This window comes from Phaenicophaeus curvirostris, chromosome 4, assembly GCF_032191515.1.
Source record: "Phaenicophaeus curvirostris isolate KB17595 chromosome 4, BPBGC_Pcur_1.0, whole genome shotgun sequence".
NCBI lineage: Eukaryota > Metazoa > Chordata > Aves > Cuculiformes > Cuculidae > Phaenicophaeus > Phaenicophaeus curvirostris.
In genome coordinates, this window is record NC_091395.1 from 3,139,377 (window position 1) to 3,153,027 (window position 13,651).

Genomic DNA, 13,651 nt, shown 5'->3' on the forward strand with positions numbered 1-13,651 from the left:
ATACGTTTAGAGAAAATATATTGCATGTTTTGCATCTGTTTTTTACCATAACTACAGCAAAGTAACCATTTTTCCTGTTATTAGAAACATTAAATAAATTAAGTCATGCTTTTACCATTACCTTAAATACATTAATTTAAGTCAATGAATCTGTGTCTTCGCTCATTCAGTGGGTCAACCTGTGTTACTTCACTAGTGCCTTTATACATATTGATTATATGCAAGCTTTTAAATTTCCCTCTTTTTTTCTCTTCCAGGTTGATATGACTTCAGAAAAAAGTAAGATTTTCTTCTTTTTGGGAAGTGCTACGGTGCATTTTGTATGAAAGATTGTTAAGAATAAAGATAAGCATGAAAGAGAGCTAAGCTTTAACTGCTATTGCTAATATCATCAATACTTTAAAAATGTAATGAAAACAATTTAATACCAAAGCAGCTGTCCAATTAAATGCATTTTAATGTATAAATTAACAAGTAATTAAACCAGTTCATCTAAGCATTTACTTTCCTTTGACATCCCTAGTGATCCTGCTATTGCTATTTTGCTTGTATGGATGCTCATCCCTCCATTGTTTTGTTCCATTTGTTTGTTGACGAACCTTCTTGCCTCATATTTGAGATTAATGACAGTATCGCTTTTAATGACAACATAATACTCTACTATACTTGATGAAACTCATGTAATACAACCATGCAAAAAAGCGATACTGTCCAAAATAATTGTTTAACCCTTCCCTCCCCACCCCATCCCTTACTGTGGTGAAATACAACTGTTGGGCTTGGTGCCAGAAACTGAGGGCGAGGGGTTCTCAGTTCCAAAGGTCTCCTTCAGTAAAGATACAAATCAAGCAAACATCTAGTCAACCTAGCCAGTATCTCTAATAAGAGCTGGGTTTATATCTAGTGATTTCTTACATTGGTTTAGGAAAAGAACAACTTCTGTCTTGTTTCCAGTTAAAAGCTTTTTTTCCTACGTTGCATTTTGAGGTTTATTTAGTCTTGATGTATTATGTACGTGCCTTAATTGGAAACACAACAGCACCATGATCCTGAAGGTTAAATGGATGATCATTCCTCTACAACCTCCTTTGTCTAAAGCAGAAATGCTTCATCGAGAGGAGAGACAACATCAGGGTGACAAAATAGCTAATAACGGGGTGGGAAGTAGTATGCACTGTGATTATCAACATTATTAGTATCAGATTTTTCCTCTAATCCATTATTATTTATACCAAGATGATAAATGTTATCAAGGTGGAAAAGACACACCCTAGCATTTACCATTCTTAACCATTTAGGAGTTCTCTAATTTTTCTTTAGTAGTAATTCCCTGCTTCCTTGCTCTGACACGAGGCCACAAAGGACACTGGTGAGCAATTCTTGCTACCAGCCAAACACTGTGCATTTTGAGGCCCCACTGAAGCTTCTTTGCTTCAGGCTGATTAACTTGGCTCTCTGGCCAGCGAGTCAGCCATCCATTTGGCATTTAGGAACATATGCACTACAATATAGATGCATTTATGTATTTAAAGCATTGCAGTATGCACTAGTCCAAATTTTCAGCACCAAAATAACCCCTAGTAATCTGGTTATATTTAATGTACAGCACAAACGTTTAGCATTCAGGACCCACAAGAGAAAGAAATACAGATAAGTAGGTATTCATAGAATCACAGAATAGTTTGAGTTGGAAGGGACCTTAAAGATCATCCAGTTCTACCTCATGCCACGTGCAGGGACACCTCCCAGTGGATCAGGGGCTCCAAGCCCCACCCAGCCTGGCCTTGAACCCCTCCAGGGATGGGGCAGCCACCACTGCTCTGGGCAGCCTGGGCCAGGGCCTCCCCACTCTCATTGTGAAGAAATTCCTCCTTATGCTTATGTATTGCTTAGGTTCTCCTTAGTTCCATTACTGCTTTGACTTTTAAGCTAGGGTACAGAGTCAAGTTTTATGTTATGGTACTGCCTTTAAAAGAAAAATGTAAAATTGTAATTTCTAAGCATCACATCCTGTTCATAATTCGCTTCAGCCCTCCAGTGTTTCATCCTGTTCAATACATATTTTCCAGAAATTGCATATTCCCAGCAGGCAGTTATGGCATAGTGGGAATTACCCATATCCAGCTACTATATATCGATTGCACAGATAAAATATTTCACCACAGTATGTGTTATAGTATTTTCACGTATCTTTAATTTATATGATTACTTTTGAGAGCTATTGTTTTTTAACCAAACCTACATACCCAGCAGCATTTGCAACACCTTTGCTTTGCATGGAAATAACTTGCCTTACATGGATTGTATGTGTGTGTCTAGTGTGACTGTCTCTGATTTTTGGTTGCCATACATTACATTTTTGAAAACTTTGAAATCACTTCTAAGTTGATTCACAGTTTTTTCTTCTTCTCTCTCCCTTTCTTCTCTGTCCTCTCTCTCCTCAGTCGATTCATTAGTTGTCAATGAGGATGTTCCAAGGAAAGGACCATGCCTCTTAAAACCAAAGAATGTTTGTTTCATTGTTTAGGTGTGAAATCCCCTTAGATGAAATGCCGGTTTGCAGCTGATTCAGATATCGACAGATTTGGTCATATTTTAGATTCCTGCAGAATTACTTTTAACTTGTTATTTGGGTCATTAAGAAAACAAAACAAAAAAATGTTATTTAACCGAGTGTTATTCTGACAGTTTGCTAACACTGGCTTTCTCTTAGAGGAAATCGACTTTCAATCCGTTCTGATGCTTTCCCCCTTTTTCTTGTTTATTTTTATTTGAACATTGATCTATAACATCTGAACAATCTTGAGATGCCTATCTTTGTGTAACTTCACTGTGTTTCTTCCGTTTTTAATTTTAAACTTTGTGGTTGTTTTGGGTTGGTTTTTTTCAGTGGTGTCCTGATTTGGTTTGTTACGGCTCTGATAACGTATGTGTGGTTGTGCTCTATTGATAAAGTTAAGCAAGTTATTTCCTGCCATTTTCCTTTTCATTTTTTTAGTTTGTTGTTTTCTTTTTTTTTTTGTTCCCCCCCACCTCCTCCGTTAGCTTTGCTTCGCTCTTGTACCCTCAGATCTTGTGGATCCACCATTCCCGGCCCATTTTGTTGACCTTCCTTCCACTGCAACCAAAGACTGTCATTTTCAGTCCTGATTACATTTTCCAATCTCTATTTTTGATTTCCATTTTACTTTCAATGTTTTTTCATTCGCATCAAAGATGACGAGACAGAATCTACAGAAACATCTATCCTGAAAAGCCATCTGGTTAATGAAGTCCCTGTTCTAGCCAGTCCAGACCTGTTGTCTGAAGTTTCTGAGATGAAACAAGATCTGATCAAAATGACTGCAATCTTGACAACTGACCCTTCTGATAAATCAGGCTCCATTAAAGTGAGAGATCTTGGAAAAGCCCCTGAAGAAGAGCCGGGAGAGCCTTTTGAAATAGTCGAAAGGGTGAAAGAAGACTTAGAAAAAGTCAATGAAATTCTGAGAGGTGGATCCTATACCAGAGAGGAACACATTTTGCCAAAGTCTCCTTCCAAACAAGAACTTGAAGAAGAAGAAGAATGGGTCATTGTCAGCGATGAAGAAATCGAAGAGGCCAGAAGAAATGCTCCTTTAGAAGTCACTGAACCTACCTGTGTAGAAGTCAGGGTAGATAAAGGGACAACAGAAAAGGAGAAGCCAGACATGACAGGAATGGTAGATTACCTTGCGGAGGATTTAAAAACATATGTTTCTCTTCATGAGGTACAGCCACAAGCCTTACAAGAAGACTTAGTAGAAGAGCGATTTGAAGCTGTAGTAATAAGCAGGGACTCTGAAAAAGGAGGACAGGAACCTCCAACAACTAAAGCAGTAAGTCCACAGGAGCAACACAAGCCATCCTTAGAAATTAAAAAGCCGGCTAGGACAAAATTAAGAGACAAACAAAAGCCAAAGGAAGGCAAGATGCACAGTAGTGAAGAAAAACCAGGAGTAAAAAAGTTAACTTCAGTTGAGGCGCAAGGTGAGGAACCAGGCTTAACAGTGACAGCTGCTCCTGAGGCTAAAGCTGTATCCCCTGTCATAGAGGAAACTCCTATTGGCTCAATAAAAGATAAAGTTAAAGCTCTTCAGAAACGAGTGGAAGATGAACAAAAAATACGGTCAAAACTACCTGTCAGAATTCAAACAAGAGAAGCCAGCACTGAAAAGGCTTCTAAAAAACCGGTACAAGTCAAAAAAGCAGTAGCACACAAAGCACAACCTCCCGTTTCACCTTCTTCTAAGACAGAAAGACTTGAAGAAACCATGTCAGTTCGTGAACTGATGAAAGCTTTCCAGTCAGGCCAAGACCCATCCAAGAATGTATCTGGACTGTTTGAGCACAAATCTGTCAAACAGAAGCAACAGGTCCCCGAGAAAGAAACAACCCGGAGAAAAACGATTTCTTCACAAAGTGAAACAAAGCGAGTGGTAACCCACAAGACAGAGAAGCCGAAAGACAAACAAAGCACGACATTAAAAGCAGAGAAAGAGCTGCCATTGAAAAAAGGAAAAGCACAAACTTCTGCTGTTGAAACTACCAAGAAAGCTGTGGGAAAAGAGCAGGTAAAAGAGAAGAGCAGCAAAAAACCAGTTGAACCTCTCCCTCCAGTATCCAGTGATGAAAGCACCAAAGACACAGCAGTTGTGATGGGCAGGACTTCTGATGACCAAGGAGATACTGACTTCCAGATCAGCCCTGACAGAAAAACCTCAACAGACTTTTCTGATGTCATTAAAGAAGAACTGGAGGATAATGACAAATATCAACAGTTCCGACACCTTTCGGTGACAGAGGAGGGAGAGCTTAACTTGGAGCAAGTACTGACCAGTCCTTTCAGTGTTTCTTTTCCCACAGACTATGTGAAAGATGGATTCCTTCCTGCTCTTTCTCTGCAAAGTGCCACTTTTGATGGGAGCTCAGAGAGCCTTAAACACGAAGGTGTGGCCGATTCTCCGGGTAGCCTACTTGATGGAACCCCTCAGATCAGCTCTGAGGAAAGCTATAAGCACGAGGGACTGGCAGAGACTCCAGAAACCAGCCCCGAAAGCCTTTCATTCTCACCAAAGAAAACTGATGGACAAATTGAAGATGATAAAGGAACAGCTAGAACACACACAACAGCAGAGCCATGTTCTCGGAAGGAACTCTCTCCAAAGGAAGATGAAAAAGGTATTACTGAAAGGCAGCTAGATGCTGTTACCGAGACTAGTAAGTCTCATTCTGACCGTGTATCAGAAGAGCTTGTACCTACAGCCTCTGAAGAAGAGGCTGATAAACCTAAAGAAAGTAGCTCAGCTTCCATTATGAAAGATGTTAGCAGGGATAAAGAATCCAGAACCACTGCACATTTAACTAAGTCTTCTGAAACACTTGACACTGCTTTAGAGAAAGAAAATGATCTAACCACAACACGGCGCTCACAGGTTATAAGTCCCCAGAAATTGGAACTTGCACTTGCTAGCCATGATAGTGAAAGCTTTAGCCCAGTGGCAGATGACTCTTTTGCTATAAGTCATAAGGACTCACTGGAAGCAAGCCCAGTGCTAGAAGATAACTCGTCACACAAAACGCCTGATTCTTTGGAGCCCAGTCCTATGAAAGAGTCTCCCTGCCGCGATTCCCTTGAAAGTAGCCCTGTAGAACAAACAGCGAAGGCTGGTATTTTGGGGCAGGGTCCTCTTCAGTCTGTTCTTAGCAAAGGAGAAGCCTGCCCAGAGCTGGCATCGGTGCGTTCCAGGATTCTCCGTGACCCTGAGGGAAGTGCTGACGATGACAGTCTAGAGCAAACATCCCTCATGGAGAGTTCAGGGAAAAGTCCTCTTTCACCTGAAACTCCAAGTTCTGAAGAAATTAGCTATGAAATCACACCTAAAACAGCAGACTTGCAGGTACTGTCAAACGTACCAAAGTCGGCCGTGATCCCTGAAGTCAGTGAAGAACCAGAGGATGATTCGGAAAGTGAACCAAAGAAGAGATTCACCCCTGAAGAGGAGATGTTCAAAATGGTGACCAAAATCAAAATGTTTGATGAATTAGAACAAGAAGCGAAACAGAAGAGAGATTACAGAAAGGACTGTAAGCAAGATGAATCTTCTGTAGTTGCTGATTCAGAAGCGGCACGTGAAGTTGAAGAACCAGAGTCCACAGCTGTAGAAGAAAAAGATACACCTACAGTGGTGATGACTGCAGCTGTATCTAGAACAAGTTCTTCCTCTTCAGAAAGTGAGCCTGAATTGACTCAGCTGAAAAAAGAAGCTGACTCAGGCCTCTTAATGGAGCCTGCGATACGGGTGCAGCCACCCTCACCGTTACCATCCAGGACCGACTCCAGTTCTAGCCCCGATGAAGCAGGTTTTAAGCCCATTGATTCAAAACAGTGCTCTGTCAGGATAGGTGCAGTTAAAGCAGAACAGGATGAGCCAACAGAAGGTGACAAAGAGGAACCGCTCATCCTTAGGGAAAGCTGTCAGGCTTCCACAAGAGAATCAAGCACTTGTCATTCTGATGGCTGTGCATCAGCAGGAACTGAGGAATCAAAATGCGACAGTACAGATGACAGCGACACAGTTAGCCCCAGTGCCCCAGTCATGCAGTCTGGGGGGGCTCTGGGTCATGCCGTTGGTGACAATTCTCAAAAAGAAGTTCACGCTGAGTCTTCGCTAACACCACAGCAATATGACACTACTGAAAAAGAGGTCAAAACCACACACACAGGTCTCATTTCTACAGGAGCAGTGACTGAGAAAGCAGACGATAGTTCTTGTGGACACGGTACCAGCGAGTACTCTGTACCACAGGACGGCAAACTGGCTGAAGATGGTACCACTGACCATTCTGCTTTGGGAAATGGTTTGGGAAAAGCAGATACAGGTTTTGAAACATCCCAAGGAGATCTTCATGCTGAGGAACCCTTGCCAGAATATTCATCCCTTACCACTGGAACAGTGGAGCTTGAAAGTTGTGGAGCAGATGCTGCTGAAAGTAGCGCTCCTTACCTAATAAGCCCTTATGAAAATGTGTCTTCTGAACATTTCTTTACTGACTCTGAAAGTAAGGTAGGATCTGGTAGAAGTCTGTTACCTAGGGAAACCTATTCTCTTGAAGGAAGAGATGAGGCTGGTGAAGCTTTGCTTAGCAGAGACACAGGTGGTGAATACCACTCTTCAGAGGAAGTCTATATGGAAATAGAACCAAAACCAGAGGAGGCATTTCAGAAAATGTCGCAAGGGTCTTCAGCCTCAGATTCCACAAAATTAGCAGAATCTGCCCATGAGGACATAGGAGATGAAACGGAGAAACTGATCAGTCAAGTTGTCATCACTAAAACTGATGTGGATTCTGACATGTGGAGTGAAATACGTGAAGATGATGAAGCTTTTGAAGCTCGGGTGAAAGAAGAGGAACAGAAGATATTTGGGTTGATGGTAGATCGGCGATCACAAGGCACAACGCCTGATACGACACCAGCCAGAACACCCACAGAAGAAGGGACACCACTGAGCGAGCAAAATCCTTTTCTTTTTCAGGAAGGAAAGTTGTTTGAAATGACTAGAAGTGGAGCCATTGACATGACCAAAAGGAACTACCCAGATGAAAGCTTTCACTTCTTCCAGGTGGGGCAGCAGCCTCAGGAAGATGTTTCTTTATCTGAAGAAGTGACAGAAGCACCAGAGGTGGAATCTTCTGAGCTTAAGAGCTCACCAGATCCATTTTCACCTTCAGAATCAGAGGATTTAGATATGCAAGAAAAAGATACATTGAAATATTCACCCCCAGAATCCGAGTCTAGCGATAAATCTGAAGAAATGATGGGTGAAGGTGTCAGCACAGGCACTGCAAAAGCAGATCTTAAATCTAGAATTCCAATTAAAATGGGTATTTCAGCTTCTTCAAAATCACCAAAGAAAGAAAATGCTGCCTCTGAAGCTGAGCCCCTCTCTGGAATGGAGACCGACACAGTTGATAGCAGTCAGGTGCCTTGCCCTACCTCTCCTGAGCAGTCTGTGGCAGAAGATGAATTAGATTTTTCCACAGTCGCTAGATCAGTTTGTTCTGAACAGGGTGATGAGTCCCCAGACTCTTCGCCAGAGGAACAGAGATCTGTGATTGAAATCCCTACTGCTCTAATGGAGAGAGTGCCTTCTTGTGAAAGCAAATCCAAAATTCCTGTAAGAACAGCTACTGCTGCAGCACAGCCATCAGAAGATGAGAGCCTTCCTGCAGATGGCTGCCTAGACAGTTTGCAGTGTGAAGGAAAAGATGACCAAGCAAAACCAAAGTCTAAAATTCCTGTCAAAGCAGCTTTCCAAAAAGCTGAACAACAATACCCACACACAGACACATCCGCCCGCAAGCTAGAGTCACCCAAAGCCCTTGACGTGACAAACAAACTACCTACAAAACAAGATAACCGAAGTAAATCGGAATCTGATGCAAGTATTCCCATGGACCCAAAGACTAAACGCTCCATAAAAGCTAGGAGTTATGCTGAGGCAGAAGCAGAGACCAGGGAGAGGGAGAGAGAGATGGATCTTGAGCTAGACTCAGATGAGGCAACAACAGCAAGACCCAAGGTATTTTCATCACGGTTGCCAGTTAAAAGCAGAAGCACCACAGCCTCCCGCAGTCCTTTTAGCCCCACAAAAGAAAGTAAGGAACATTTTTTTGACCTTTACAAAAACTCCATAGAATTCTTTGAAGAAATTAGTGATGAAGCTTCTAAATTAGTGGAAAGACTCACGCAGTCAGAGAGAGAACAAGAATTAGTTTCAGATGATGAAAGCAGTAGCGCCCTAGAAGTTTCAGTTATTGAAAATGTGCCATCCAGTGAGACTCAGCAGTCAGTTCCTGAAGACATCTTTGACACCAGACCCATTTGGGATGAGTCCATAGAGACTCAGATTGAACGTATCCCTGATGAAAATGTCCATGACCATGCTGAAGGTATTTGCCAACGACTGGGATTCCCTGTGCGACGCATGTCATGAATTAAACTCTTTGGTTTTCTGTTTTCTTTGGGATGTGTGTGTAGGTGTGTCTGTATACGCGTGTAATGTGTGTGGCATTTTCTTTTAAGCTTTTGGTGGTTAGTTGTGTATTTTTTTTTCCCCCTGTGAGCTGTGTTTGGGTTTTTTTGTGTTGTGTCTGTGTTTTTCTTGTCTGTGAAACAATCTCAAGATTGCAAACCATGAATGCTTACAGGAAGTGTTGCCTTAAGACAGAAAAACACTTCTAAAAAGATGCATTGTTTTACCATTAAACTGTACTCGGCACTGGTGAGACCGCTCCTCGAATACTGTGTTCAGTTCTGGGCCCCTCACCACAAGAAGGATGTTGAGGCTCTGGAGAGAGTACAGAGAAGAGCAACAAAGCTGGTGAAAGGGCTGGAGAACAGGCCTTATGAGGAGCGGCTGAGAGAGCTGGGGTTGTTTAGCCTGGAGAAGAGGAGGCTGAGGGGTGACCTCATTGCTCTCTACAACTACCTGAAAGGACGTTGTAGAGAGGAGGGTGCTGGCCTCTTCTCCCAAGTGACAGGGGACAGGACAAGAGGGAATGGCCTCAAGCTCCGACAGGGGAGGTTTAGGCTAGACGTTAGGAAAAAATTCTTTACGGAGAGGGTCATTGGGCACTGGAACAGGCTGCCCAGGGAGGTGGTTGAGTCACCTTCCCTGGAGGTGTTTAAGGCACGGGTGGATGAGGTGCTGAGGGATATGGTTTAGTGTTTGGTAGGAACGGTTGGACTCGGTGATCCGGTGGGTCTCTTCCAACCTGGTTATTCTGTGATTCTGTGATTGCTCAGATCATGCACATTTTGGCTTTTGGCTTTCCCTGGCCCTATTCTTAACTATTAATTTTTACTAACAATGAAATATTTGGGCATTAATTGAAACCGAGACAGGCAAATTTACTTTCTTTTCAGCTGTTACACAAATCTGCAGAAATTTTAAACAATTAAGTTTTTCATGTTCCTTTTTTGGGGTCTCAAGAAAATTCTGCATCACCAGTATCTTTAGTACAAGTTTTCCTGTGTTTGGTTATTCTCTCACCTACCTGTGTACTAGTACTGGGTAGCCAAGATGGAAATCCAGTAGCTAAAATGCAACATGCACATCATTAACCCTACGGAATTTCCTGAATCTGAGCTATCACAATCCATGTGTGCATTCAGGGAAAATCAAAGCTCAAATTCTGCCATCTTCAAACAAGCATTGGGGATGGAAGGAATGGTCAGTCTCATGGTATCAAAATAAATGAAGACTGGCGAATGAACATCTGATTTTTCCTCGCATTCATTGTTAAGTATTTTGTATCACTCCTTAGTTGAAAGGGGCAGACACGTAAATTAACAATATCTCAAATACAAACCATAATAAGAAGTGCTATATGGACTGTTTGAACAAAACTCTCCCTACAACAGGCAGATCAGAAGTAGAAGCACCAGTCCAGATGAATTTGTCTTGGTATTTACTAAGGAGACATAGAAAATTATGGCTCTTTACTTAGTTAATGTCTTCAATTTAATGTTAGAATGAAGTTTTAGAATAAAATACTTGGCCAAAAGAGGCACAGTAGGCACTTTAGTCTTTGTCTAGATTAGACAGTCCTGTGCTTCTGAAAAATCAAGCTTTTTTTTTTAACCTGGGTACTTATAGTCCTCCCTTCAGGTATCCAGTAGCTACAGCCTGCCCCCATTTAGATGAACAGTAGTTAGGAAAAAAGCACTTTCCCTTCTTGAGCTTCATCACCAATGAAACTGGTTTTTTAATTTGCAAAAGGCAACTTGTCGCTCTCTTTGACCTTTAGATCCACAGGATGATCAGGAAAGGACAGAGGAAAGACTGGCCCACATTGCTGATCATCTTGGATTCAGCTGGACAGGTAAAACGCATGTTGTCTACGCCAGAGAGGTTTATTTAACAGAGCTGAGACAGTTAATGTTACTGGGGACAAGTGACAGTAGCACAGAGTGAAATGTAGATGCCTGTCACTGCTCCTAAGTGTTCACCATGAAAAGGGGCTTTGCAGAAATCTCAGTGCTGTGTCAAACTGTGCAAACCAAGAAAAAATTGCTCCAAAAGAAATTCAATCAGGTCTGTGTTGTTTTGTGTTTATCCCTAGAGCAGTACCACGCTCCTGAAAGTACACAGGGCATCTTCAGAGTACATGCAAAATATCACTGGTGCTTTTGCATTTGGTACTCACCTCTTCCTTTCCTGCACTCTGTTTCAATCCATGAAGAAGACAGGGAGCATATGTCACTCATCCCAGTGTGGATGGTCTTGGTTTCAGTAGGACTTGGACCTGTGCAATTGTAACAGATTAGGAATCAGCTGAATGCTTTATATAAATGAATAGGCTTCTGAAAACAAAACTAGAAAATGATGGATGCTCACCAAATAGACATTTATGTTTCATAGCATGTTAGAGATCAGGGAATCTACCTGCATAAATATTCCCATCTTACGGTAACGATTGATTTTAGGAAAGATGACCATGTCAAATGTTACTTTGGGGGATAAAATAGCGGTTGGGTTTTGTTCAAACTTCTTTGACTCCCTGGGATTTGAATATTAGGTGTAGTTACTGCGTAGCTGTTGAAGTTTACAGTAGCAGCAGTTTAGGAGACAACCTGGAAATAAGGTTATCTGGGGTTGGGGTTAGGGTTCGCCCCACCTTCTTAGGTTGAGTCCCCATCCCAAGAGGTATTTAAAAGACAGGTACATGAGGTACCTAAGGATATGGCTTAGTGGCAGATAGGTATGGTTGGACTCGCTGATCTCGGAGGTCTTTTCCAACCTGGTGATTCTGTGATTCTATGTTAGAATGTGACCACCCTCCAAAATCAAGTCCATGCCACTATAGCAGTAATGACAATGGAATAGAACAGAATATTAATCCTTGTTTGTGAAAGAAGCAGAAATCTAGAGACCGGGAATGACAGTAGGAATTCTCTATGGCTTCAACACATTTGATGACCCATTGCAGCAGTTGCCTTTTTGGCGATGGCAGAAAGCTGCTGCTGATTCTGGATACAGTGAAAAGATGTCACAGAATATGAAACTCCTCCTCTTCTCTGGACTGCAGGCTGAGCCTGGCTACCTCCAAAAGTTACTCTTAGGTTCACTTTTTCAGGCTTTGATTTTCAACTCTTATTTCAGAGACAATTACTTTTATTTAAAATAAACAAATCTGGGGAGGAGCAGCAGTAGTATTGCGCTTTAATCTAGACCTAGAAAATGCCCTTATGTAAAAGGAATTATTTTACTAGATTTTGATCAAAGTTTCTGCAAAAGCAGTTCAGAGGGCAGAATCTGTTGAGTGTGGTGCTCTGTAGCTAGAAATATTTTTATCTGCCCGTGTGCTATTTCTGCAGCTGCATTGTACTTGGCAGCTTGTCACTGTTAAATGGTGTTAGTAGCCTTGTACCGCTGAGAAGCAGGGCTAGTAGGCAACAAAGAATAAAAGCTCACACAGACACATCGAGCTTACTGCTTAACAGTGTCTCTAAATAGAACACACAGAAGCAAAGAGAAAAGCTTGTAATCCACTTTGCTGCTGACAGCCATAAAATAAATGTAAGGTGGGGAAAAAGGGCATTTTACAGAGGTGAATTTCTTTTTCAGAGCTAGCAAGAGAACTGGATTTCACAGAAGAGCAAATTCACCAGATCCGAATTGAAAATCCTAATTCCCTTCAAGACCAGAGCCACGCACTCCTCAAATACTGGCTTGAAAGGGATGGGAAACACGCAACAGGTTTGTTTCCAGTTACCCTTGAGCATCTCCAGTTTGCTAGTCAAGGTGACAGACGTGTTATAATCACAGCAAGAAAACTTGCCTGAAGTTTAGGCTGTAGAAAGAGTAGCCATCCATCGTACCTAATTTGTTTTAAGCTTGTTTGTATAACGTGGCATATCAAAGGATTCTCAGAGAAAATAACCCTGTTCATATGAGGGTAAGGCAGAACATCTTGCAGCAAGGAGAGTGTAGAACACCACACCTAAACTGAAAAACATTTGGGGAAACTGAAGAAATTTGTTGAAGGAGAAATTGAAATGGGTGGTAATTGTATAGGCAGCCTTCAGTTAATTTTAGATTTTACCTAGCAATGCTACTAATTATATCTGTATTTTATATATGATATTGCTTGGTATCCTGTATTTGTCCTTCATGTGGAAAACAGAAGGGAGAGAGCGTGTGAAGTTCTTAGCTTACATGGTGTTGCTCTAATGCCACAGATACCAATCTTACCCAGTGTCTTACAAAAATCAACCGAATGGATATTGTTCACTTAATGGAGACGAGCGGCATAGACTCCATGCAGGTCCACGGCACTCGCACCTATGCAGAAATCGAACAAACCATAGGATTGGACCACAGCGAAGGTAAATGTCTCCTGATCCAGACTGCCCAGGTTATCTCCGCTGAGCGTTAGCTTCTCTACTGAAATGTTTGACTGGGATAACCAGTTAACTCTTATGATTGAGCACTAGAGTCCAGTTTGGAAAGCACAGATAACACGGATGAATTCAAGCTTAGTATCGCACAGGCCACTGCTGCCCCTGGTAGAAGGTCTCTGCATTAGCTGATTCTTAAAAGTAAATAAAGTAACATTGGCCAGA

At 41.9% G+C, this 13,651-nt stretch overlaps 1 protein-coding gene across 10 annotated transcripts in view; it reads left to right on the plus strand.

Moving 5' to 3' along the window:
• Positions 1 to 13,651, plus strand: part of ANK2 (ankyrin 2) — a 165,652-nt gene that overhangs the window by 137,930 nt on the left and 14,071 nt on the right. For 7 of the 10 annotated variants that reach the window (XM_069855111.1, XM_069855109.1, XM_069855106.1 and 4 more), the window contains 4 exons: positions 258 to 279; positions 10,834 to 10,908; positions 12,654 to 12,785; positions 13,268 to 13,414. In XM_069855111.1, coding sequence (XP_069711212.1) covers positions 258 to 279; positions 10,834 to 10,908; positions 12,654 to 12,785; positions 13,268 to 13,414 — 376 coding nt within the window. Of the gene's footprint in view, positions 1 to 257; positions 280 to 3,216; positions 8,974 to 10,833; positions 10,909 to 12,653; positions 12,786 to 13,267; positions 13,415 to 13,651 lie in introns of all 10 variants that reach the window. The other 3 variants (XM_069855102.1, XM_069855103.1, XM_069855104.1) reach the window with 1 other exon arrangement.